At 43.7% G+C, this 25,919-nt stretch overlaps 1 protein-coding gene across 3 annotated transcripts in view; it reads left to right on the plus strand.

The window, feature by feature from the left end:
• The window catches only part of PLCB1 (phospholipase C beta 1), a 455,429-nt gene that overhangs the window by 276,131 nt on the left and 153,379 nt on the right, over positions 1–25,919 (plus strand). For all 3 annotated transcript variants that reach the window (XM_081856862.1, XM_081856861.1, XM_081856863.1), the window contains 4 exons: positions 8,598–8,677; positions 14,191–14,244; positions 17,583–17,658; positions 23,754–23,854. In XM_081856862.1, coding sequence (XP_081712988.1) covers positions 8,598–8,677; positions 14,191–14,244; positions 17,583–17,658; positions 23,754–23,854 — 311 coding nt within the window. The remainder of the gene's footprint in view (positions 1–8,597; positions 8,678–14,190; positions 14,245–17,582; positions 17,659–23,753; positions 23,855–25,919) is intronic.

A 25,919-nucleotide genomic window follows, 5' to 3' on the forward strand; every position in this document is an offset into this window, starting at 1 on the left:
TGGAAATCAAATTGGTTTATTTTCAGGCCCAATATATATCTATAGCAACAGAATGGGGGGGGGGGAAGGAGTTGACGATGTAGTCAATGTTTTTTAGTCCACTCTGGTTGTAGTTATGAAATCATTCTTTTCATATTCTGATAGGAGCAAACCTGATCTGTGCCTCCCAGATTAATATGTGGATTGGAACTTAGTTATCCACTTTCCAAATGTTCCCATACTGTTCTTGGTTTTTAATTTTTTTAAAAAGGCTAGAAATCATTGGTTTTTAATGCATATCTGGAGGGAAATAATAATTTAGAAATCCATATTTTCAGATGAAAGAGTTTTGAAATAGGCCTTTTGAGAGAGAATACATTTTAAAGCACATATTCAGGTATTAGTTGCAAGTGGATTTTAAAAACGCATATCTATGTGGAAACGGCAGAAAATACTCATGGGTGAACACATACGAAAGTGGCCATAGGCTGGAATCAGACTGATCCCAACAGATTATGCAGTTCTAAACATTGTGCAAGCAATGAAGAGGAACTTCTATATAAAACTGAAGGAGCATTGGCTCAACTTTCCCCTTGTAAAATTCACTGGAAATCTCACTATGAAGAACAGTATGAAACAATCTTAAATAAATAGTGATCTTCTTCTGTGCTTAGTTATGTCTGTGGACGTGCATAACTCCTCTGCTTTCTTTTAGAAATTTCACAAAGTCTTGTCAGGTATCTGTTTGCTTTCATTATTGCTTGAACATTTATTTAAGGCCAGATGTGGTGTTTGCTCCAAATTGTCACAAATCAGAATCCCAAACAACAAGCTCGCATCAGTTATTTTTAAGATAACCATTGATTTTTGCTCTCTGTCTCTCCCTAGCTAAGATTTCCCTCTTTAAGCAGACCTGAGTACACAAAGCCACTACCATAGTTACTCATATGCAATGCTGTCATTTTGATGTGTGCCCTGTTGTTGTTGTTTAGTCATTTAGTCATGCCCGACTTTGTGACCCCATGGACCCCATGGACCAGAGCATGCCAGGCACTTCTGTCTTCCACTGCCTCCCGCAGTTTGGTCAAACTCATGTTGGTAGCTTTGAGAACACTATCCAACCATCTCGTCCTCTGTCGTCCCCTTCTCCTTCTGCCCTCAATCTTTCCCAAAAATCAGGGTCTTTTCCAGGGAGTCTTCTCTTCTTATGATGTGGCCAAAGTCTTGGAGCCTCAGCTTCAGGATCTGTTCTTCCAGTGAGCACTCAGGGCTGATTTCCTTAAGAATGGATAGAGAGAGTTTGGATTTGATATCCCGCCTTTCACTCCCCTTCAGGAGTCTCAAAGCGGCTAACATTCTCCTTTCCCTTCCTCCCCCACAACAAACACTCTGTGAGGTGAGTGAGGCTGAGAGACTTCAGAGAAGTGTGACTGGCCCAAGGTCACCCAGCAGCTGCATGTGGAGGAGCAGAGAAGCGAACCCAGTCCACCACTCTTAACCACTATACCACACTGGCTCACTGGATAGGTTTAGTAAATCCTTATTGCCCAATACTATAGGATTACCCAGGCCTCAGTTTGGTTTGCATGAGTTCACATATCTTCCTATAAATAAAACCCAAGATTGGTGTTCCCTGGTAATAAATGCTATGTGAGAACTATTCCCTAGGTATATGTTACCTTCCCACAGTCACTCACATTATGTTGACTTGAGGTTAATGGCTACCTATCTCTGTGTATTCTCAGATGGTTTGACCTGGTGCCCTGTTTGCAATTAGCTATCATTAGCTGTCACTGTTTACCCCTGACACATCTCTTAAACTTGCCCTTTTGACAACTCAGAGGTTAACAACATTAACCCTTGAAAGTAAAGTAAAATGGCAGAAGGATCAGCGCTGAAGTTTCACACAAGGTTGAGCAAGGCAAAGAAACATGATCTTTGTGATTTCCTGTATGAAATTATCAGCACCTCTCAGGTCAATGTGGAGCTCAGAACAAAACTGCCCAATGGATTTGACACTTCTCCAAATGCTGTGATACAGTTCTCAGCAGATTAAATGTGGACTTTAAAATGCTACTTTTAAAATGCGTTGAAATATGTGGTTTGAGAGGATTTTTTGAAAATGTAAATGAATGCAAAATGGAATGTAGATAAATACAGATTTTGGTATAAGCATATGGAAGTGTAGTGGACTAGGAATAGGCAGATTTGTCCTTTCCTAATATGGTTCAAATCACTTGCATATTAATATAACTTTATTATATGTCTACTGAATCGAAAGGTGTATTCCACCCCCCCCCAAAAAAGAAGAGATCAAAGGACTGATAAGAGCCCATATCACAAGTGAAATGTGCCTTGGGCTCAGGAAGCACATGCAATCAGTAGGACGTGAGTTTTTAAATGTGAGAGAAACATCACCAGGCTTTATTGCGCTAAAAGTATTTCAAACTGTTATCTTACGCTGTGATTAATCTTTGTAGCACTTACTGTCACAAGAAGATTTAGAACATATGATTAGTTCTTGAACAGAGCAATGTTGGGATGTTTTTGGAAGCTGGAAAAACTAGACAGGGCGAACTAAAATTACGAATGAGACACAGCACTTTGATAAGAATCAGATGCTAAAGGGCCTACTATATTTGGTTTTCATACCTGCCCCTTTGCTTTGAAAGAAAACAACATGTCCAAGATGATAAAGCACTTTGCAGACTGCTGCATCTGGTTCTTCTGTGAAGCCTTAAAGATGGGCAGCTCTCCATTTCATGGATCCATTCTCCCCATCTAAAAATGGGAAGCTAGCTTGTGCGGCTTTCAAGGTGGCAGGAGAAATCCCCCCAAAATAGTCAGAATGGGGTATTGTGTTAAATGAATATTTAACACAAAAGGTGGGGTCCCCCTCCCTTTTTTTCTGCCCGTTCTTTTTGAAAGAGCTGAGCAAGAGTTGCAAGATTCATTTTAAAAGAAATAAAGGTAAAAGGGTAAAGGGACCCCAGACCATTAGGTCCAGTCGTGACCGACTCTGGGGTTGCAGCGCTCATCTCGCTTTATTGGCCAATGGAGCCGGCATTTGTCCACAGATAATTTCCAGGTCATGTGGCCAGCATGACTAAGCTGCTTCTGGCGAACCAGAGCAGTGCACGGAAACGCCGTTTACCTTCCCACCAGAGCTGTGCCTATTTATCTACTTGCACTTTGATGTGCTTTCGAACTACTAGATTGGCAGGAGCTGGGATCAAGCAACGGGAGCTCACCCCATTGTGGGGATTTGAACTGCTGACCTTCTGATCGGCAAGTCCTAGGCTCTGTGGTTTAACCCACAGCGCCACCTGCATCCCACATCAAATGGGCCACATCAAATAATGATCGCAGGGGCTGGATTGGTTCATATGGGGAGTGGTGGTCCTTGTACAGTGGTGCCCCGCAAGACAAATGCCTCGCAAGACAGAAAACCCGCTAGACGAAAGGGTTTTCCGTTTTGGAGGCGCTTCGCAAAATGAATTTCCCTATGGGCTTGCTTCGCAAGACGAAAATGTTTTGCGAGTTCCTGCGGTTTTTTTACCTCCCCCCCCCCTTTTCTAAGCTGCTAAGCTGTTTATCAGCTGATCCGATAAGCCGATAAGCCGCTAAAAGCTGATAAGCCACTAATAGCGCTAATTCGCTAAGCCATCAATGGGCTTGCTTCGCAAGACGAAAAAACCGCTAGACGAAGAGACTCGCGGAACGGATTAATTTCGTCTTGCGAGGCACCACTGTATTGCAGTCCTGAGTAGGGCTGGGCTATCTATCAATCTATCGTCCAAAACCAGTTTGAAGTCCATATTGTACTATCTGTTTCATAATTTTTGACCTGGCGTGAATCAGGATGTGTGTGTGTGTGTGTTTGTGTGTGTTATGTAAAAATCACAATGACCGCTCCCCACTTAAAACGGGGGGCGCCTTTTGCGTGGACGCGTGCAGCCCTGGATCTGGAGTGGCCCCATCAGCATAGGCTTTGCCTTCCCCCAGGTGGGATACCTGGAGGTCCCCGCCTACCCCAGCGAGTTGTCCAATCCCACCTGGGGGAAGTGTTGCCAGGGAAACCAGGCCAGGTAAGGGGAGGGATTACCTGCCCACACAATAGAGGGTGGATCTTAATTGTTAATCCTCACTTGGCTCCAGAGCTTCTCCCACCCTACCCACCCTCAGTTAATGTCTTCTTTTGCAGGTTAACTTTTTTTTTTTTTCATAGGTTTTGCAGGTTAACCTGTCTCCACAGGTATGCGGGCGCTGCTACGATAAGGTCGCTGTTAAAGGGCCGGAAAGGAATTTCCCTGCATTGGCAGGTTTCGCCTTTCCCGTAGCAAAACGTCACAACTTTGGCGGTATCAGGCCTTGGGCGGAATCCTTTAGTCCATCTTCCTCTTTGCGGCGGCGATACCAGGGTTCCCCGTTAAAGGGGTTTTCGAAGGGAGGCTTTGGCCGTACGCCGAAAGGTCGTCATTGCTCTCCCCTGCAGCGGCGTAACGGGGGCGGCTATCTCTGCTTGAACATATGTTCTCCAGAGCCGGCCCATCCCCCACACACACACTGGATAACCCTGATGCTCCCTAGGTCCCCGGCTGGGGACTAGGGAGGGAGAACGCCCAATGCCTGAGCCAAGGTCTACCCACATTTGAAATTTAATAAAGTTGTGGCCAATTTAATCCCATAGCACGTTGTCTAGAGTCGTTATTCCACATGACGGGGGGACCACTCGGGATCTGGGGACTCCGCCTGTCCACGCAATGTGGAAAAACTGTGAAGCCAGCCAATGCTTCTCTTGATTCCTGCAGCCCCTGTTAACTCTGCCAGATCAGCTCTCCCCTGCCTCATGCAGGGGGCAGTGAATCACAAGAGCAGACACTGGCAAAACTCATGATGCAGGAAAAACAGACAATGCATATCTCCACCCTTATTTCAGACATTGTGATAGATCAGTATATCGCAATGTATACCTGGTGATACATCACAATGTTGAAAACTGGGTGTCGCCCAGGCCTACTGTTCACCTCTAGAATAGTTCCATCCTTATTTCAGGAACTAGGATAGTACCATCCTGGTATTGAAATTGAAATACTTTATTGTGACTTGTACAACTTGTATACAGTGAGATTACATGCACCCCCCAGCTCTCTTAGTCTTAATGCCCCTCGTTTACTGGCGCACACCCACCAAACCCGAAAGTCAGTTGCCCTGTTGTTATCTTTTCATTCAGCAGCCTAACAGCTGACGGATAGAAGCAGTTCTTTACCCTGTTGGTGCGACTAATCATGCTTCTATATCTTCTGCCTGAGGGCAGGAGATCAAGAAAGTGCCAGTTAGGGTGTGACTCATCCTTGAGAATTTTCCTCACTCTCCTGAGGCAACGTTCTTCCGCTATTTTATCCAGTGGATTCACGGGACAGCCCATAATATCTTGTGCTGTATTCACCACCCTCTGTAGGCACTTCCTATCAGTTGATGTCAAACCAGCGTACCACACTGTGATGCAGTATGAAAGGACACTTTCTATTGTTGACTGGTAGAAGGAGATCATCAAATGTTGATTGACATTGTTCTTCCGCAAGACTCTGAGGAGATGGAGTCTCTGCTGGGCTTTCTTAACCACCTGGGTTGTATTTATTTTCCAAGTAAGGTCTTCACTAAGATCAACTCCTAGGAATTTAAAGGAAGAAACTTTCTCCACACAGCCCTCCCAGATGTACAGCGGGGCTAGTTCTCCTCTCTTCCTCCTAAAGTCTAACACCATCTCCTTTGTCATGATGTTTAGCTGGTGATATACAGCAATGTGGAAAACCAGATATCTCCAGCCCTAGTCCTGAGACATGTAAGGCTTTATAGGGCAAAAGTAGCACTTTGAATTGGGCCTGGAAACTAATTGGCAGCCAGTGCAGTTGGACCAGGATTAGCATTATATGCTCAAACCATTTTGCCTGGTGAACAACCTGGCTGCTGAATTCTGCACCAGTTGAAGTTTCCAGACTGTCTTCAAAAGCAGCTGTATGTATAATGTACTTCAGTAATCTGACCTAGAGGTTACCAGAGCATAGGTGACAGAAGTTAGGCTACCCCTGTCCAGATAGGGCCATCAGCTAAAGCTGATGGAAGGCATTCCATGCTACTGAAGCCACTCGAACCTCAAGCAACAGCAAAGGATTCAGAAGTACCCCCAAGGTGAATGCCTGCTCCTTCAGAGGGAGTGTTACCCTCTGAAGGAGTGGGTAAGCATAAGGGCAAACAGCCTTATTACAAGGTGCATGCTTTTCCAAACCAGAAATTCAATTCTGTGTTGATAAATAATGTGCAGAATGGCCGGGAAATTCTGACAGCTCTCCATTGTTAACACTGAATGTGCAGGTGTATGTAAATGAAAATAACTAAGGTTAAAGGAGGAGAGTGTAGAGCAGCTGCCTGAAAATGAGAACTACAAAATAGAGCATCTGCAGCACCTTCTTAAACTGTCACAAAGATCCTGCAATGATATTTGAGTCATCCAACGTGTCCTTAAAGGGATGATTAAAAAGAAGAAGAGGGCAATGAAAGAAGAGTAGTTAAGCAGTATTTGGCCTGAAATGTGAAATATTGGTCAGGTTGGCAATGGATTTCCCCCCCCCCCCCCAATACTGGAGTTTCAAAATGCACGGTTGACTGGAGAAAGGAGCATCCATGACAAGGAGATTGAAAAGGAATTTACTTGGGTTGCCTTTTGAGCTTTGCTATAAATTAGGCTTTGATGCGGGTTTTGAGGCAGGAAAGGAAGGGAATGACAAGCTGGCAAGATGATATTTGTGAGACGGTATGCAGGAGGAAGTGAAGAGGCATGAAGGATAACTGCAAGACTTCAAGGTTGGATGACAGAGAGATCTTCCAAACTGTCAGCAGAGATGTGGGAATAGGGGTAAAAGGCAGAAGCAGAATATGTTACATGTGGAAAGGTGATCAGTTCAGTTCAACTGCGTCTCCCAGAGCGTGGGAACCTTTAATTTGATCATATGATCGCCTCTCCTTCAAAGGGATTTTTTACATGTGACTTTTTTTACCACAGTCGCCAAGTGTAGTGAACTCTTGATTCTCCAAGGCAAAACCCTGTCCGTTCTGTTAATTCCAGGTTTTGAAAAATCCCCGATTAGTTAGTGTTGTTTTCCCCACACTCCTAAGGGATTCAAATCACCGAGTTACTGCTAAGCCCTGATCATGTTGCTTTCTTGTGCATGCAGCTTGGGCGGGGGTCAAACATAATTAATGTTTGTGCCATAAAATCAGTTCTTGAAATATATTTCTATCAGGCAAAGGGAGTAGCAGTACGAAAGGGAGCTCACTGTCTCCACATTCAGTTTAGGACAGGTGTATGCTTGCTTTAGGTATGTTTAAAATCCATACTGAAATACATCTGGTTCATTCTGCAGAAAAAAAGTTCCAATGGAAATAAGTGTACTGTATTTTATGTATACAGTGGTACCTCGGGTTACATATGCTTCAGGTTACAGACGCTTCAGGTTACAGACTCCGCTAACCCAGAAATAGTACCTCAGGTTAAGAGCTTTGCTTCAGGATGAGAACAGAAATTGTGCAGCAGTGGCATGGCGGCAGCGGGAGGCCCCATTAGCTAAAGTGGTGCTTCAGGTTAAGTACAGTTTCAGGTTAAGAACGGACCTCCAAAACAAATTAAGTTCTTAACCCGAGGTACCAGTGTAAAGAAGTCATCATTTGGTTCATTCCAGAACATGTTTGAGGGCAGTTTCAGCTTAGTTGTTCAGCAGAAAATAGTCATGTTGAAAGAGATCTAGCACACTGTTGTGACCAAGAGTTATGTATTAGGAAGTCCTCAATTAAGATGTTGTCTCTGCCATGGTCTCACAAGGTAGTCTTAGGCTAGCCTCCTTCTACTGCTTCCATCTTCAATAATGGGATAATACTGAACCTTCCTTACAGCGTTGTTCCAAAGGTTCTATGATAATGTATGTGAAGCTTTCTGGACATACAAAAATACTGTATAAATACTAATTATGATTGTTGCTGAAACTTTGCTTTTCTGAGCCACAGCAGCGTCAACCAACGTTACCTGCCCATTCACATAATCTATAAGCAAATCTGTGTCTGTTGATTCCCGTTCTGAACACCTTTCTACTGGCCTGAGTGATTTTTATTATTGATTAATTGACTAACATTCTATACCACCCTTCATCCGAGGATCACAGGGCAGTTTTCAATATAAAAACACAAGGGCACATGCCATAGTAACAAACAAAAACATTACCCCTGCATGCACAGTTCAAAAGGCCGTAGATTGTTTAAATAGCCAAGGATCTGGGAGAAGAGGAATGGTTTTGCTCGGGGGCTAAAGGGATGTAACGAAGGCACCAGGTGAGCCTCCCCACGGACAGCATCCTAAAATTTTTCACCTTGAAAAGGGGTTGGCTATCTGGTGTATATGCCCTATTGTCAGTTTTCTTGGAACTCCTCTGTCCTGTGCTTGCTATTGTAAACAGCCTCGTGATCTTTCGATGAAGGGGGGGGGGGTGGCATTTAGAAATTCAATTTGCAAATTAAAAAATAAAAATAAATTGAACATAAGTGGCAATTCCTTTCTGTCTGTTTAGGAATGGTCGGAGGAAATCTTCAGTCTGGCGTCAAACCTGCTGGCACAGAACATGTCAAGGGAAGCTTTTCTGGAAAAAGCGTAAGTGACAAAGCACTGAGCTGTGGAGGATATTTCTACTCTTTTCGTTGTGTGTCAGCTTCCTTTTTCTTTGTGAGAATGATTGCTACCAATTGTTTTCTGTAATCGCAGGCAGCTGCTTCTATAAACATTCCTTTTCCTCTTTCCCACTGGCCCAGTTCTCTCCCAGGTGATAAACATGTTATCCTTGTACCACTTCAGATAGCTGGTGGAGCTTGCATGATGGAACGTTCTTCTGTGTGAAAACCATCCTCATCGTGATCATCCCTGTCATCTAAAAAGCTAACACATTAGGGAGAAAGGTGCTGGTCTATCTTTCCCCCCGACACTCAAGGTTGTTGTTTTTTAATATGCAAAGCTTTTTTTTTAACATTTTAGCATGAGGGGGCATCCAATGAGTCCCATTTTGCAGTCTGGAGTGGAGCAACCGAACATAGCTCTGCTGTCTCAGCTAGAGGTAGGCCCCTGAAGCTGAAAGCAAGATGAGAAATTTTTATTTGAACCCTTTCTAGATAGCGCTAAGAAAAAAGAGACTGTCGTGGCTTTATTTTGCTTTAAATTGGCACCTGTTTCCTGTCAATGACTCCACCAAGTTTGTGGTGCTCAACTGTGTTTGGACATGCTTTGTTGAGGATTGCATCAGAGTAACGCAGCAACCATTTTGTGGAGATCTGCAAGCCAAAGTTACCGTATTTGCATTTAAACAGGTTATATATTTTCCATCCATGACTAAACTGTGCTTTCTGTTTCATGCCAGGTGCTAACGTAATTTCATGAAAGCAAATTACTTTCTTTTCAGGGTGTATCGGTGAATAAATTAGCAAGGGCTTTGTGGGGTGAGAAGAAAGCCTCTTGGCTCCATTTTAGGTGTTCTTCAATTCAAGAGTCAGCACAAAATGCTCTTTGGCTTTTATTTTCAACAGAATGGTTGCATGCACAAAGAGCAACAAGCCTCAGGTTGATGCTTTCATCTCCCTCTCCTCCAGCACAGCTGTGAGGAAGGAATTTCAACCATTTATTTCTATTTTCAGCTAACCACAGTTACTTGTTGCCCGAATCTGGATAAATGGTGGTTAGTCTTTAATGATGGGTTCGGAAAACAAGCTAGCTTCAAACTCTAGTTAACAATCCTGGCTGGTTTCTCTTAACCATAGGTGAGCACAAGGTAGATCAGGATCTGCTGGGAGATCTCTGGGAGATTTGCAGTAGATCAGCAGCAGTTTTCTGACATCCAATTATCTGTTGCAACAGCAAATGGACTTTTCCCACCTACACTGTGGAAATGAAGAAAGCTACCCAGGAGGGGACTTTTGTGCTAAAACGTTGTGAATTGAGTTCAATTCTTATATTCCTAGGCTCAAAATGTGATCACAGGCACCTTGTTCTTTGATTCTGCTTCTTTTGGCCAAAAAGGGGAAGACCTTCAGGAATATAGTTTGGAGTAACACGAAAAGAAAAAAAAGAAATGGAGCTGAAGAGGAAAACAATCAAGCCTTTAGTACAGTTGACTGACTGTTAAACTAAGTTTAAAATATGAAGTAATACAAAATTGCCACCTCAATAGAACCAATTAATAATATTAAATGTCACAAGTTAGGAACAAACCGTCACAGCAGGGCTGAGAGATACTACAACATGAAGATATATTCATGTATGGAAACAGATTTATTAGACCTCTCAAGGAAGATACTCAAAAGGGTCTCTAAGGATCAACAAGCAAGCTGCCTCGTAAGAGGATAACTTGTGTGTTTTCTAAGTCCTTGATAAAAATCTACAATAGAAGAACACATGAGAGAGTGTTTCCAGCAAGAGCAGAACCTATCTTTTCACAGATCTACCTTATAAAATCTTGGTTGGTAAAATGATAAAATGTGCCAGCAAAACTGCTCTTTCATACTTAGGTGTTGTCAGGAAACATATATGTAGCATACATTTCTGAGAGGTAAGTCAGGGCTAGTGACAAAGGTGTACAGGTAGTTCTCACCTGAGAACCCAGTTCTTAATGTTACAAGGTTCTTATAATGGTCAGCATTGATGGAAGTGGCCTGTGCTATAGAATTCAAATCTGGCTGTCACCACAGCATGAATGACAGGGACCAGATCTCTATGCAGATAAATTTTTATGTGTACAGGCAATGTGGTAGACGGTCATTGCAGTCTTCGTGCTGCATGCAAAGGGCACATCCTAAGACCTTGGCACTGCCATCTGGTGCTATAAAAGAGATGCAGACTGATCTCCTTTGGCATTTTCACTGTGCTATCTATTATTAGTTAAACAATAAAGCGATACAAGATTTCCACTTCCCCTTCTTAATGGCCCATGTGCTTTTGCTCAGTGGAGGAAAACTGTAAATCTATTTATCTGACGTTTGTAGGTGCAATGTGTTGATTCAGAGTGCTTTGGAACAAAAGTACAAAGGGTGTTGATGAGAATATCCTGGGACAAAAATACTAGTGCTTTCCCCCCTCCACCTTAAAAGGAAATGCCTAAATAAATCCAAGTTTATCCAAAGCCATAATGCTGATTTGTTGTGCTCAGAGAAGGGCTGAATTATATTAAAACTAGCAGTTAAACTACATGTTATACACAATTATATTATATTGATGCCTTAACTGTGAGGTGGGCAGAAGCTGAAAGGAAGTCAACAGAGAAAAGTGTGTGTGTGTGTGTTTTAACCCTGTCTCTGCCCACTTTTTGTGCCAAATCCACCACCAGGTTCCAAATGCTTACTTCTCATAGTGCAGATAATGCTTTGTGAAAAATCTACTGGACTATAAGAGCGGTTGCAGACTATCCTAGCAAAACAAAGAGCGAAGAGGTGGCAATCGAGCCTATACGTTCACTAGGAAAATCTAAGTGTCCCTGTTGCTAAGTGTCTGTCAAGCTGCTTGATGGTTTGACTTGGATTAGTCGCAGCATTCACTGCCCAAAAAAAGGACAAGTTTTATTTGGTCGCTGACCCACTCTCTCCAGTCTGCATATGATATGTAAGGGAGTTTTCTTCTTCCTGGAGCTCGAGGTTAGGGACTTCACATCCAGTAAGGATGCACAGCTTCTAATCCTGTTTACACCACTGGCTGATTGCCCCCTCTTTTCCCCACTCCTAAACCAGCCTGGATTGAGAGGTAGTCAAGTGCAAAAAATATATATATTGGCCCCTTCTTATCCCCAACGTTCCTCCAAACCACGGCAACTTGCCTTAGTGCATGATGGAAAGTGTTAGGAATAGAACAAGTGTCCCAAGTCAGGCCCCTGGTCCATGCAGTTCAGGATTGCAGTAGCTGTCCAGGATTTCAGGCAGGGGTTTCTCCCAGACCTCCCTGGAGAAGCGCAGGATTGATCCTAGGACCTTAAGCATGCAAAGTTCTATCATTGAACCACTAATTCTTCCTGAAGATGTTGACCTCTTTTGTCCAGAGCCGGCCCACCCATGAGGCAAGTTGTGGCGATGGCCTCGGGCAGCAGTATCTACAGAGGCAGCAGATCCAGCCTCCCAAGTAATGCATCACCTGCTGCTGCTGCTGCTGCTGCCACTACCTCCCCAGCAGGCCCCCACCCACCCAATGCTGCCTCTATAGCAGCCTCTCGGCGAATAATAATAATAATAATTTATTATTTGTACCCCGCCCATCTGGCCTTGCCTCCCCAGCCACTCTGGGCAGCTTCCATAGAAACCAAAAGTACACTAAAATATCACACCTTAAAAACTTCCCTGAACAGGGCTGCCTTAAGATGTCTTCTGAATGTCAGGTAGTTGTTTATCGCTTTGACATCTGAATAGGATGCACTGCTGGTCTCCTCCCATCCCTAGGGAGGAAATGGTGGGGGCTTCCCTCTGGGGTCTCCTGGGGTCTGCCCCCACCTGGTATGATTCAGAGTGGCCCCCTTTCCTTCCTTTGATTGCCACTTCAACCGTCATGTTAGGTTGATTTGATCCGTCCCCCTTGTTCTCTGATTGTAGTTCTTTATTTCCCCCTTGTTCCAGATGTGGCTCTTTCGCTCACACCTTCTTCCACGGTTTGGGGCATTTTGTGGTTTGCCTCAGGTGCCAAAATCTCTTGGACTGGCCCTGCTTCTGTCATAGGAATTGGAGGTGACATTAACACCACATATATAATCTTGCTCTGGAGGTCAGATACACACAATCAAAAGGCTTAGATGATAAGCCATTAATGGGGATATCTCATGTGCAAAAGGCATATAGCCACAGCAGCTGGTCACATGAGACCCTTGTGATAATGAAGTGTTGGCAACGTCTTGCATTCCAGAAAGCATGTGTGCACTTAATACATGCATACAGCTCTCTGTCATTCCCTGCCTAATCTATACTGTCCACATTGGTGTTATATGAGATGCATATTGGAACTACTTACCACTGATGAACTACTTACCATCTTAAAAAGCAGAGACATCACCTTGCCAACAAAGGTCCGTATAGTTTTCCCAGTAGTGATGTATCGAAGTGAGAGCTGGACCATAAAGAAGGCTGATCGCCGAAGAATTGATGCTTTTGAGTTATGGTGTTGGAGGAGACTCTTGAGAGTCCCATGGACTGCAAGAAGATCAAACCTATCTATTCTTAGGGAAATCAGCCCTGAGTGCTCACTGGGAGGACAGATCCTGAAGCTGAGGCTCCAATACTTAGGCCACCTCATGAGAAGAGAAGACTCCCTGGAAAAGACCCTGATGCTGGGAAAGATGAAGGGCACAAGGAGAAGGGGATGACAGAGGACGAGATGGTTGGATAGTGTTCTCGAAGCTACCAGCATGAGTTTGACCAAACTGCGGGAGGCAGTGGAAGACAGGAGTGCCTGGCATGCTCTGGTCCATAGGGTCATGAAGAGCTGGACATGACTAAATGACTAAACAACAACAACATCACCACTGATGACCAAACTATGAGAGTGGGAGCTAATGGCATGGATCTTTCCCAAGAATCTGTATGCATGCGTGCGTGCGCGCGCGCGCGCTCGCACGCGCACACACACACACACCACAATGGTTGGCCCCTGCCAACTGCATTCTTCCAACTGCATGGGAGCTGATCACAGATAAGTAGCTCCGATGTGACTGAGAAAATGAGCCACCAGCTGGTGACTCACTCCAGCAAAATTTTGCCACAGAAAGCTAGAAGACCTGCAAAGCGTTCATCCTCATGCCCCATTCTGAGCCATTGGTCTTAAATGTGCTCTGTGTATAATTTGAAAAAATACTATAAAACAAGTTCTTCTTGGCAAAGGTCCATCTTTGATTTAGCTTCCTCAAGGGACTTTAGATCACTCTCAAAATCTGTACTTAGAGATGTCGTTGTAAATAAAGATAAACTTGCTTGAGGTTTCAAGACATTAAGCTTTTCTTGGAAATAGAAAGGCTTGGGAGATTATAATTGTCTTCTACAAAAGAACAAAGTTCAGGGTCATTTTGTGGTCAGCGCTGTGGAAAACAAAGCAGAGTTCTACTTCTGTGGTTGTAATGATTTATATATATATAAGCACTTTTTCTTTCTTTCTAGATATACCAAACTTAAATTGCAAGTCACTACGGAGGGGCGGATCCCTTTGAAGAAGTAAGTTGTGCTCTCTTACAGGGTGCCTCCTTTGGTAGAAGCTTTTCATGCCATTATATTTGATAGACTGGCTTGATCTTATTACCCTGTGTGGCATTTAAAAACAGAAGCAAGCCTAAGATAATTCATTCTACAGTGCCATCACTCTGATACAGATCTTCTTGTTGCCGTGGTTAAAGTGTGTGCAGGCTATACCACTGCAGGTGGATGTTTCTCCACACAAAATAAATACCCCTTTCCTGAAATAAAGAAAACAAACAATCTAGCATATTAGGAAGAAGGCTAAGCTTCTGCCTGTCAGGAAAATGTTTGCATGGAGACACGTTCAGTCATGTCAGCCACCTGTAGTCTGAAGGGGTAAAGCCCAAGCACAGTTTGATCACCTCCAGGAAAGCAAAGTTTCTGATTCAGGGGTTAACTATCTGTTAAGGCTAGGAATGGAAAGGTGTTCAGGGTTACTTTTGCATCCTATACAGTGGTACCTTGGTTTGCATATGTCTTGGTTTGCATACATTTTGGATTACAAACACATCAAACCTGGAAGTGTGTGTCCCGGTTTGCAACCTCTTTTTTTGGGGGGGGGGGATTACAACTCATTTATTTTGGATTATGAACAAAAAAAAATTGGAGGCCCCATTAGCGAAAGCGCGCCTTGGGTTACAACCTGTTTGGGTTTACAAATGGACCTCCGGAACAGATTACACTGCTCAACAACAAATTTGTTGTCTGCGCTTTTTCAGCTGATTTAGGATGAATCTGATGCGCTGAATCAAAAAATCATATTGGTTTTGCTCAATCAGGTCAAGTTTTTGAGCTATGGCCACATGTCTTTTTTACGTCTTCGTTCACATGTACGCTTGTGTGGAGCATTTTAGAAGAAGTTGGTGGGGGTAAAATGCATGTCGAATAATTGTTTTGATTGGAAATTATTATTTTAATGACAAGAAGTATTCAGGTCCGATAGTTCTGGGTGATTATGTCGAAAAGGGATCAGTTTGAAGTCATCAGACCTCGAAATCTTCCATAAATTGGTGCTCAGCATTACACGAAGAAGGACTGGCCTGTGCAGGAGGAATTGGTGCCTTGCAAAGAAAGGAACATCATCAATGATCCTCTGGTGGACAGAGACAGAATACTCTTCCCACCTCTGCACATCAAGCTCGGCTTAATCAAGCAGTTCACCAAGGCTCTGGACAAGGTTGGTGACTGCTTCACTTACTTGTGCCAGGCTTTTACAGGATTAACCATGGAGAAGTTGAAAGCTGGCATCTTTGATGGTCCTCAGATCCGTCAGCTCATCAGAGATCCAGAGTTCGGAAACTCAATGAACGAAGTGGAACTGGAAGCGTGGAAGGCATTTGTTTTGGTAGTGGAAAACTTTCTTGGCAACAATAAGGCCAGAAACTACGCAGAACTTGTCAACAACATGCTGACTGCTTTCAGAAACCTGGGCTGCAACATGAGCATCAAGATTCACTACCTATTTTCACATATGGACCGGTTTCCTGAGAACCTGGGTTCAATGAGTGACGAGCAGGGGGAGAGATTCCATCAGGACATGAAAGAGATGGAGAACAGGTATCAGGGTCGCTGGGACACAGTCATGATGGCTGACTACTGTTGGACTCTGAAGAGAGACCTCCCTGCCGCTGAGCATTCCAGGAGTTCCAAGAAATGGAAGTTCAAGCCCTGAAGTTTGAAAAATGGTGAGGCAACATGCGATTTACGTGTACTTACCTTTATCAATGCTCACCATTCAGTTTACAGTAAACCTGACCTGATGGAGAGAAACGGATGCCATTTCCTGATTCAGCAGTGCAAAAATACCCTAAATCAGTTGTAGAAATCTAGACAACATTCAAAAAGTAAAAAATTGTTGCCCAGTGTTATCGTTGTAAACCAAGGTACCACCGTATATGAATTTTGTTTGATCACTGCCAGCCTAATAATTCCCTAGGTTTGCATCTGAGTGTCTGATAAAGTTTGCAACGACACAGCATGCTCTGCAAACATTACTGGAGATGTGGCATGAGATGTGTTCTCTAGCTCAACACCATTTATCTGGAAGGACATAAGTGCTGATCTGAACGTGCAGGAAGTTCCTGGGTGAACATGCTCCAAGTGCCTCTTCCATCATTATTGTCATTGTCATCAATACATTTCCACCCCATCCTTCCTCGCAGAGGGGCCCAGGGTGATGAACATTTATTGTGTGTTACATGTACAAAGCTAGGGGTTTTTTAAGATGTGTGCACATCTAAAATTGTAAGGTCTGAATCTGACATAAAGGTGCTTGGTGCTACAGATTCATACCAGAGAGCTGAAGTTGTCTGAGGCTCCCTGTCAAACATATCCTTGATGGCCAATTTGGGGCTGTGTTTAAATTGGTCCTAAATTGCTTGACAGAGAAGAGGATTGTGGAATTTGCCATGATATTCAATCAGAAATCTACATGCTGCTGAGCAGATTGTATTGAGGGAAGCCTCAGCAATTACCGTATTTTTCGCTCTATAAGACGCAACAGGATGAAGGCTCCCCCTGCCCTGAAGAGGCTTTGCACGGCTAAGCCAGAAGCTAGAAGACGCACACATAAGATGCACACACATTTCCCCTTACTTTTTAGGAGGGGAAAGGTGCGTCTTATAGAGTGAAAAATACAGTAGGTTGTTTCACATGGGAGAAGGCAGCTCTTCAACCTTCTTGAAACCAGACCATCATCATCATCATTAAACATTTCTATTCCACTTTTCATCTGAAGATCACAGAACAGTTTACAATATAAAAACACAAAAAACCCACAATAACAAACAAAAACACTCCACACACAAAGTTTAAAAGATTGTTCTTATTAATATTATCCAACAGGCCCATTAAAATGAAATGGATCAAGTCTGTGCTGCAGTAATGATAGTCTCTAATTCTTTTGGGTGTTATGTATCTGAAAGTCCCTTTGTTTTTATCTGTTTTTACAACAACAACAAAAAAGAGGGGTAGTTTTGGAGCATTAGTGAGAAAACTCTCAAATGTCCCTGATTGTGTTGGAGTCATTATTCTGAAATCAGCTTTTCCAAAAATCGGAGTTTGGTCTCAGACATCTTTTCAAAGGTAACATAGATAAACAAAACTAAAAATGGGTGAAATGTTTCAATCAGAATTTCAGTCCCATGCCTTAAATTTACCTGAAAGACATCTCTTTCAAGATGCAAACTTACAGTTATTAAATATGTCCTTTATTAGGCATTTCAGCTGATGTTAGAGCTTTATAGGGCAATACTTAGGACTGGGGGTGGGCAGGCAGTGCAGATCTTTACTCCTTTTGTTTCTTTTCTACTTTGCAGCATATATCGCTTGTTCTCCTCAGACAGAAAGCGCGTTGAGACTGCACTGGAAGCCTGTTGTCTTCCGTCTGCCAGGGTAAGCAATAAAACCTCCCCAGTCCTGATATGAAGTGTTGGCTTGTTCTCCACTGTTGTGCCATCCGACCAATCCGCTGTCAGATTTAGCACTGACTTTCCAAATGTCAGCTGGCTTGTATTTGGGCCCCTTGGTACATGACGGCCACTCCAGCATTCAGAAATGACTTGGCAGATCTTTCCCTTCCTCTGTGTGTCCAGCTCGCATGCTCTTGCTAGATACTGGCTGCCATGACACGGAACAGTCTTAGGTTACAAAAGATGTCAAAACATTGGCAGGAGATTTAGATATCCCAGGGAAATGTATTCAGCGAGCTTGAATATCCTGCCATGTGCCTAAACAAGATGGGAAGCCCTCCTTTTTGAAGCTTCCACAAAGCAGCTGAAAAGACTTCTTCTGTTGAGACACAAGAGGGAGTTGCTACAGCTGTGCAATCCTAAACGTGCTCACTCAAAAGACTTTCTGTTTTCAATGGGACATGCTCCCATAAGCAAACTTAGAAACTTAGGTTGATGCAAAACGAGAAGTATGAATATGTATCTGAATATTCTCCTTTGAATTTACTTCCTAGCTGGAAAACGTGGAGAAAAGAACATTTTATTTTTTTTAGCTTGGTGTAAAGCACCACATGTTTCAGTACAAAAATGTTATGTTCTTCAGGGAAGCCTTTTCATTTAAATTGGATATATATTGCTGGTGCAGAGCCAGCTTGCCCTGAAGCTGCATCCCACTCAGGAAAGCAAAATATACATATCATGCAACAAGAGGCACTCTCTTGAATATTAGCAAGTTTCCGCAATGTTGACATTCAGAGCATTTTTGAAACATTGCCAAGTGATTTTGAAACAACAATCCAATTAGTTATCCATAGACTCATTAGACCCTTTGGTGTAAAAGTGGTCAGGCAAATGAAAATCAGTGATGTGGACATTGCAGTCATTGGGCTTACGTGTCTTAATTTCTGGGGTCAGAACATGGAGTCAGAGGTTGCAGGTGTACCAGAAAGGGGAGTCATTGCACCTGAATCCTTAAAGAACCACCCAGACCATCAGAGCCTATAGGGCCAGACCCCAGACCCTCACAGGTACAGTCTCCTGAACCTGATGGACCACATGCCTCTCACCACACATCCCTGGTTCAGCACTGCTGGAAGTGCAGCAGGAGGAAGGCTATGGGATGCAGGAAGAGTGTGCATCCCCAGACCAGAGGGCTGGCCTTGGAGTTCTCTACAGGGAAGTGAAGGATGGAGGAGATAGTCTTGAGAAGGCCATGAAGACCTTCGTGGGGCCAGTTACATCAACAACATTTTGGACTGGGATGTTCAGTTTTATCCTGGGTATTATGGGAATCAAGTTTTATATTTGTGCATGCCACTTCAATCTCTGAGCGCTGTGTGATTTGTGGGGTTCCAGGAGCTTACCCAGGGTTTGGGTTTTCTTCGGAATGAGGCACAGCGGAGACTGTGGTATCTTTATGATATATGGTTTATTTACACATATATACAACCTGAGCCTACAATGCAGGGGTTCACAGTATTAATGCTATTAATGCTATTAATGCTATTAATGCTATTAATGCTATTAATGCTATTAATGCTACAGCCTTGAATTCCAACAGAAATCACGCATCACTCTTTCGCTCTCTCTGAGGCTTCAGCTTGCTTCTTTTCCACTTCTAGTTTCTAGCTTACATCACTCAACTCTCAACTCTAGGCTTGTGTTTTTCTGCTTACCAGCGAATTGAAGGAGGAAGCCTACCCATTTGCTACCTTACACAGAGCCCCTTCCTTTCTTCCCTTAGTGGCCCATCACCCAAGCTATCAGCTCATCAATAAGCTAGCCTGACTATTCCAAGAATTAGAAGGGGGCCCAAGCATTACAGCCTAACCACACACACAAAAAAACCCCTCATAACAATTTCATAGGTAGAGTGTGCTTTACTTTCTGAGTTGCAGGGGATTGAAGTGGTTTTATCTTGCTTTATACTTTATCATATTATTATCATAATTCTAGAGTGACTCAAATATAGTAGCCTTCTGGAGAGCCACTGATAGAGAGTTCCAGAGCTGTGGGGCCAACACAGAGAAAGCTTGGGCTTGCCAACTTTCCATCCCTTGCGACCATCTTCTGGATAGGAAGGAACTAGGAAGCATGGGCAAAAAGGCAGCAGGGAGTATACTCCCTGCCAACATAAGTCCCTTTGTACAGATGGTGACTGCTAAAAGGGGAGGGGGGGCAACATGGCTTTATGAAACTCACAGAGCAATTGAGCAATTTGTTGGATTAATCCTGCTGAATGTAAGTTCAGCAGATCTCATGTGTTTGTTTTAGGTTTTTTTTTTAAATTGTAAATTGCCTTTGGGTGCCTTGGCAGACAGGCAAGATATAAACACAACCAACCATGCACCCCATGCACCCATTTTCATCACAAAGCCCACAATTTATATTTTTACGCTTTACGCTTATTCGTGACTTTATGCTCACCACTGAAAAACAAATTAATATAGCAGTAATGGTTTAAGAAGTAGTTGTTTTATAAGCATCATACTTTGCAGTGTCATTATAGACTCTTTGAAGGAGTTCATGTCCAAGGGAAAAGACAGTGCAGTCCCCATCAACAGCTGTAAAAAGGTAGGGGAGCAAGTAGGGGGAAGAATTTGAGGAGATTTCACCCCCTCCCATATCCAAGAATCTCCTGACGAGTCTGCTGATTCTCCAGAGAGGAGGAGCAGTGTTTTGCTTTCTACTTATTCAGCTCCAGCACCAAGTCAGTCAGTCAGTCAGTCAGTCAGTGTGTCAGAGAGAGAGAGAGAGACTGAGTTTTAGAGATCGTGTGTAGAGATAAGGTTGCTGCTAAGAGCAGCTGCAGGCACTCAGTGCAGCATTCATTTATGCTTAGACCTATTTAGCTCTGTATATAGTTTTGTATTATAGTTGTAGTTATAGAATAAAAGAAGATATTCTACAGAGCTGCTCTCCGAGTCATGTATACACTGCCAGACTCTGCTATACTCTGCTGTGCGACGACTGTATTGTGGAAGTTAATCCGGTGCTCACAACTCTAAGCTGTGAGTCCACAGCACTTTGACCTGTTCCTGTGTAAAAGGTGGTCTCTGGAAGTGCTACCCAGCTCACCTAGCCCAGTCAGGGTTGAAGTGCATGAGTCCAGTTGGTGACACTGGCTCAAGGGCGATGCTGACAGAATTAATAACCTGTATGAAGAGAAGAAGTTGCCCTCTGGGGACCAGAGAGTAAATAAATAAGCAATATATAATTGATGTTTAAACTGGCTTCTTACTAGAGAAGCTTTTTCAGCTGCTAATTGTGGTTGTATAGTTTGTGAGAACTAAGAAAGAAAATCAGGGCACTCAATTCTTTGTTTTATAGGTAGGAAAATGGATTTAGAAATTAAGCCATGAGCTACATAATTGTATGGGGTCGGCGAAGAACAGTCAACAACAGAAATGGGGTAACATTTAAATAGGGGAACATTTAACTCTATTTTCTCAAATGTATTCAATAAGTTTCTGTCTTGCCATGTTAATCTATTGCCATAGAGGTCACTTAGCACCTTACTTTAAATCAGAGGTCGCCAAACTAAGAGACTGTTGTGGGCATCACAAAATACCTGTTTCACAGATGAATAATTGCTGACAGTCATGATTCCCCACCTGCCCACTACCCTCCCCAAAATACAACAGGGAAACGCTACAGACAAGCAAAACCCTCCCCCAAAAGCAGACAGCAACCTCCAGAACAGGCCACACACACACACACACCCCTTCCTGCAAAAAAAGAAATGCACAAAACACCACATAGACACCTGATCTTTCCCTCATTCCTCAAATTTACCACACAGCACCAATGCCTATCTTCTTTTTATTTTCCTCCCCTTTCCCCTTTCCCCTTTCCCCTTTCCCCTTTCCCCTTTCCCCTTTCCCCTTTCCCCTTTCCCCTTTCCCCTTTCCCCTTTCCCCTTTCCCCTTTCCCCTTTCCCCTTCCCCCTTCCCCCTTCCCCCCTTTCCCCCTTTCCCCCTTTCCCCCTTTCCCCCTTTCCCCCTTTCCCCCTTTCCCCCTTTCCCTTTCCTTTCCTTTCCTTTCCTTTCCTTTCCTTTCCTTTCCTTTCCTTTCCTTTCCTTTCCTTTCCTTTCCTTTCCTTTCCAGAATGCCTCAGGGTCTCACATGGGTTCCTGAGGAAAGTGAGGGAAGAGTGTGGTGTGGCTCAATCCCTAGACTTTGCTTCACAGCCAGCCTAGTACCATCCAAGTTAAAACAACAACACACACATACAAACCAAAAAAAAAATAACCCTCCGTTTAAAAGAGAGGGGACAGAGGACTTTGATGGGCACCAAAGTGCATGTCAGTGAACTCAGCATCATGGACCCCTTTTAATAATACGCCACAGGAAAACTAAAATACTAAAATATACACGAGTGCAACCATAGCAGGTTAAAAGCCAAAGCAAAATGCAATCAAAAAGTTTCACAAAGTGGCATGAAACGCCTATGTGAACAATTTCCCCTTTGCACCCCAAACCCACCAAACTTATATGAAGAGGGAGTCCTGCCAATGAGGAGGCTCTGTCTGTCATCGTAGCCAACCATGTCACATCTGAAGGTATCAGGTGGATGCAAGGGAGGTGGGTTTCCAAGTCAGATTTTAAAGCTGGGTGTGTTCATTATGAGAGAAGGAAGTTGTTCCACTAGAACCATAGAGCTGCAAGAGATTTTGAAGGTCATCTGGCCCAATCTCTGGCTCTGTGCAGGATCCGCCGATTGTAGAAACGTCATCTCTGACAGATGCCTCCGTCCCAGATTGTTTGGAGTGGTGTAGATCAAAAATCAGCATTCGGAACTGCCCCAAGGAACAAATGGTTAGCCAGTAGAGTTTGTTAAGAGCTGGTGAGGTGTGCTCATTCCTGCTTCTGTTGGTTAGAAGATTTTCAGCTGTATTCTGAACCACTTGAAGTTTCTAAATATCCTTCATCAGCAACCCAGCATATATTGTGGCAATCTAACCTGGGTATGGAGACAGGTGGATTCAAGTGGCTTCCAGAAGAGTTTGGTGGATTTTCCTACCATCACTGTTCCAGAAACTGAGAAGCTGCAGGAAAAGTATTTCTGGAGAGGGAGGGGAGGGAGGAGAAGGAAGAGGAAAAGAATAAGAAGGAAAACTAACAGCAAGCCCCTCAATAGGCACTTCCGGTTTCCTTGGCAACTGTATGAAAAAGCAGAATAAATAATGGGAGTGATTTTCTTCTGTCAGTGTCTGCAATATTTAAACAAAATAGACTTGTTTCTGATTTACAGAACACTTTTGTACATCTGATCGGCACCATTTATATTTACCTTGGCTTTGTTATTTGTTGTGAAACACTCATAATGTAAACAAAACACCACCCAACTCCCTGTGTTTGTGTATTGAACTTTTTTATAACAAATAATTATTCCTGCTTCTTTATTGTGCTGTTTGCATCATTTTAAAGAAGCTGTGCAACAGACTGCAGCAAAAGTTATTTAATCTTCAGCGTTTAATGGTTCTCAAGTGGTTTTCTAGTCACTTTCCATAACCAAGGAAGAATGAGATATTTGAATACCCCCAACGTTGACAAAGATAAAACAGAGCTAAGAACAAATCATATACACACATACGTCAAATGATGCCACTCGAAGCAGAGAAACTGAGTTTTAGATATAATACATTCAGATTTTCCTGGACATTACCAGGATTTCAAAGGCGAAATTGATGTCTGGGGGGGATTTCCGAAAGGCGGCGCTTTGTCCTGGATCTTAGGCAAGTCAATCGAAAAATCGTGATTGCTGCAAGTACAGTTTTTTTCATGGGGTAGAAGATGGGTGATATGTAGAAGTTGGGAAGGAATGGGTAAAGGGACCGTTTGCATAGAAGTAGGATATGGAGTAGCTCTGCCCACATATGCAAACACTCAATGAAGCACTGGAAAAGTGTACTAGCAGGCAAAATTGTCAGGGGTCAGTACCTTCTCTGGTGTTGTACTGATGTAAAGACCTAGTGATGGTGTCATTCAGTCTGAGCAACTCAGTTTTACCTATTTTATTTGAATTACCCTTTGCAGAATGAGTCAATTCCTCAAGATGACTTCACTCCTGAAATATACAGAGAATTTCTGAGCAACTTTTGCCCTCGACCTGAAATCGACCACATCTTCCAAGAGCTGTAAGGAATTACGGAAACCTTCACATTTTGTTTTCTGCTCATTTATTGTTTATTTTTGCTCCCAGTGGCAAAGAGCGTGTTCTGCCAGCCCCAGAATCAGGCACACAAACCGGCCCAGTGTGCAAACACACACACACACACACACACACACACACACACACACACAGACACAGACACAGACACAAAAACACAACAAGCCCACCTCTCTGGAGGATCCTGGGCTCTCATGAGCAATGAAGAAGAGAAGAAGAGTTTGGATTTGATATCCCGCTTTATCACTACCCGAAGGAGTCTCAAAGCGGCTAACATTCTCCTTTCCCTTCCTCCCCCACAACAAACACTCTGTGAGGTGAGTGAGGCTGAGAGACTTCAGAGAAGTGTGACTAGCCCAAAGTCACCCAGCAGCTGCATGTGGAGGAGCGGAGACGCGAACCCGGTTCCCCAGATTACGAGTCTATCGCTCTTAACCACTACACCACAGTGGCTTGGGAAAGTTGCTGCAGGGAGGAGAAGAGAGGAAACTTTCCTTCCATGAATTTCTTTAGGTTATCAAAGTCCTTGTATTGCAAAAGTGCCTCTGCTTGCTGTTATTACTGTTGTTAGTTATTATTTATTCCATTCATTTCCTGCCCTTCCTCTCGGTGGAATCCAGGACAGCGGCAATCTTCTTTTCCCAACAGCATGTAGATACTGCTTCTAAAGCACTCTTCCTTCCCACCACTTAACCATGGGATGCAGAGACCTGATGTGCACTGCTGGGATGTTCCATCATCCTAATGCAAATCTGAGTTTCGCCTGCAGGCATAAACCTGTGGGGGTAGCTGTTCTATGTGATTTGTGGAGTGCCTTGCTCTTGATGTGCTGCTGTTGCTAGCATGAATCACACACAGGGAGAGAGACAGGGTCAAGTGGAGGAAATGGATGTCAATATGGGGACACTTCAGTCCTCAGGCAAATTGTCCCAGCTGATGCTGGCCAAGCAACAGGGAAGCATCACTGCATATCAGCAAATGCTCAATTTACCATAGGGCCAGAGCTTATAGATGACCAAATTCTCATATTTTTAAAAGTGTCTTCGCCTGTACTTGGCATCTCTTTTTACATATATTTATGTGTAAAATAAGGGATGCGGGTGGCGCTGTGGGTTAAACCACAGAGCCTAGGGCTTGCCTATCAGAAGGTCGGTGGTTCGAATCCCTGCGACGGGGTGAGCTCCCGTTGCTCAGTCCCTGCTCCTGCCAACCCAGCAGTTCAAAAGCACGTCAAAGTGCAAGTAGATAAATAGGTACCGCTCTGGTGGAAAGATAAAAGGCATTTCCATGTGCTGCTCTGGTTCGCCAGAAGCGGCTTAGTCATGCTGGCCACTTGACCCGGAAGCTGTATGCCGGCTCCCTTGGCCAATAAAGCGAGATGAGCGCCGCAACCCCAGAGTCGTCCGCGACTGGACCTAATCGTCAGGGGTCCCTTTACCTTTGTGTGTAAAATATCTGCCACACTTGCTACACATTTAGCTGAGCAAGCTTGTATAAACCTGGATAAAGCAGTAATCATCAGCCTGGAAGACTGTGCTAGATTGAGCGATTCATGTAGTGTCAAGCTGTATGTCAAGTGCTGGTGCCAGATGTAAATTTGACTCTCGGGATGAGATGTTTTGACTGGGTGTGGGAGTCTTCTTTTGCTCTTTCAAGAGCAACTGGCCCATCAGTGCTTCAATAAAGCTTCAGGCATGCCCAACCAGCTCCAGCCCTTTCCAGTGCTGCTTCACTTGGGCTTGTGGATGCTTATTTTCCAGGTGAAATAGGAGGGCACAGCAAGCAGTTACTGCTTTAGTCACACCTCTGGATTGGGGAAGTGGTGGCAGGGAATCACTTGTGAGATCAGCTGCCTTGGTACTGCTAAGGCTCTTCACAGTGGTCCCTCATCCCACCTCTCTTCATGTCTTCTGTCTTTAAGGCTGGAGTCAGAAGAGCAATGAAAGTTAACCCTTGGCCTATGTTCTGCTTTACTTCTGATCTTAATGCAGGAGTTGGGGGTTGGAGCTCAAGTGGGTAGTCCATCTACTTAT

This window comes from Podarcis erhardii (assembly GCF_964252035.2).
Source record: "Podarcis erhardii genome assembly, chromosome: 3".
NCBI classification, from domain to species: domain Eukaryota; kingdom Metazoa; phylum Chordata; class Lepidosauria; order Squamata; family Lacertidae; genus Podarcis; species Podarcis erhardii.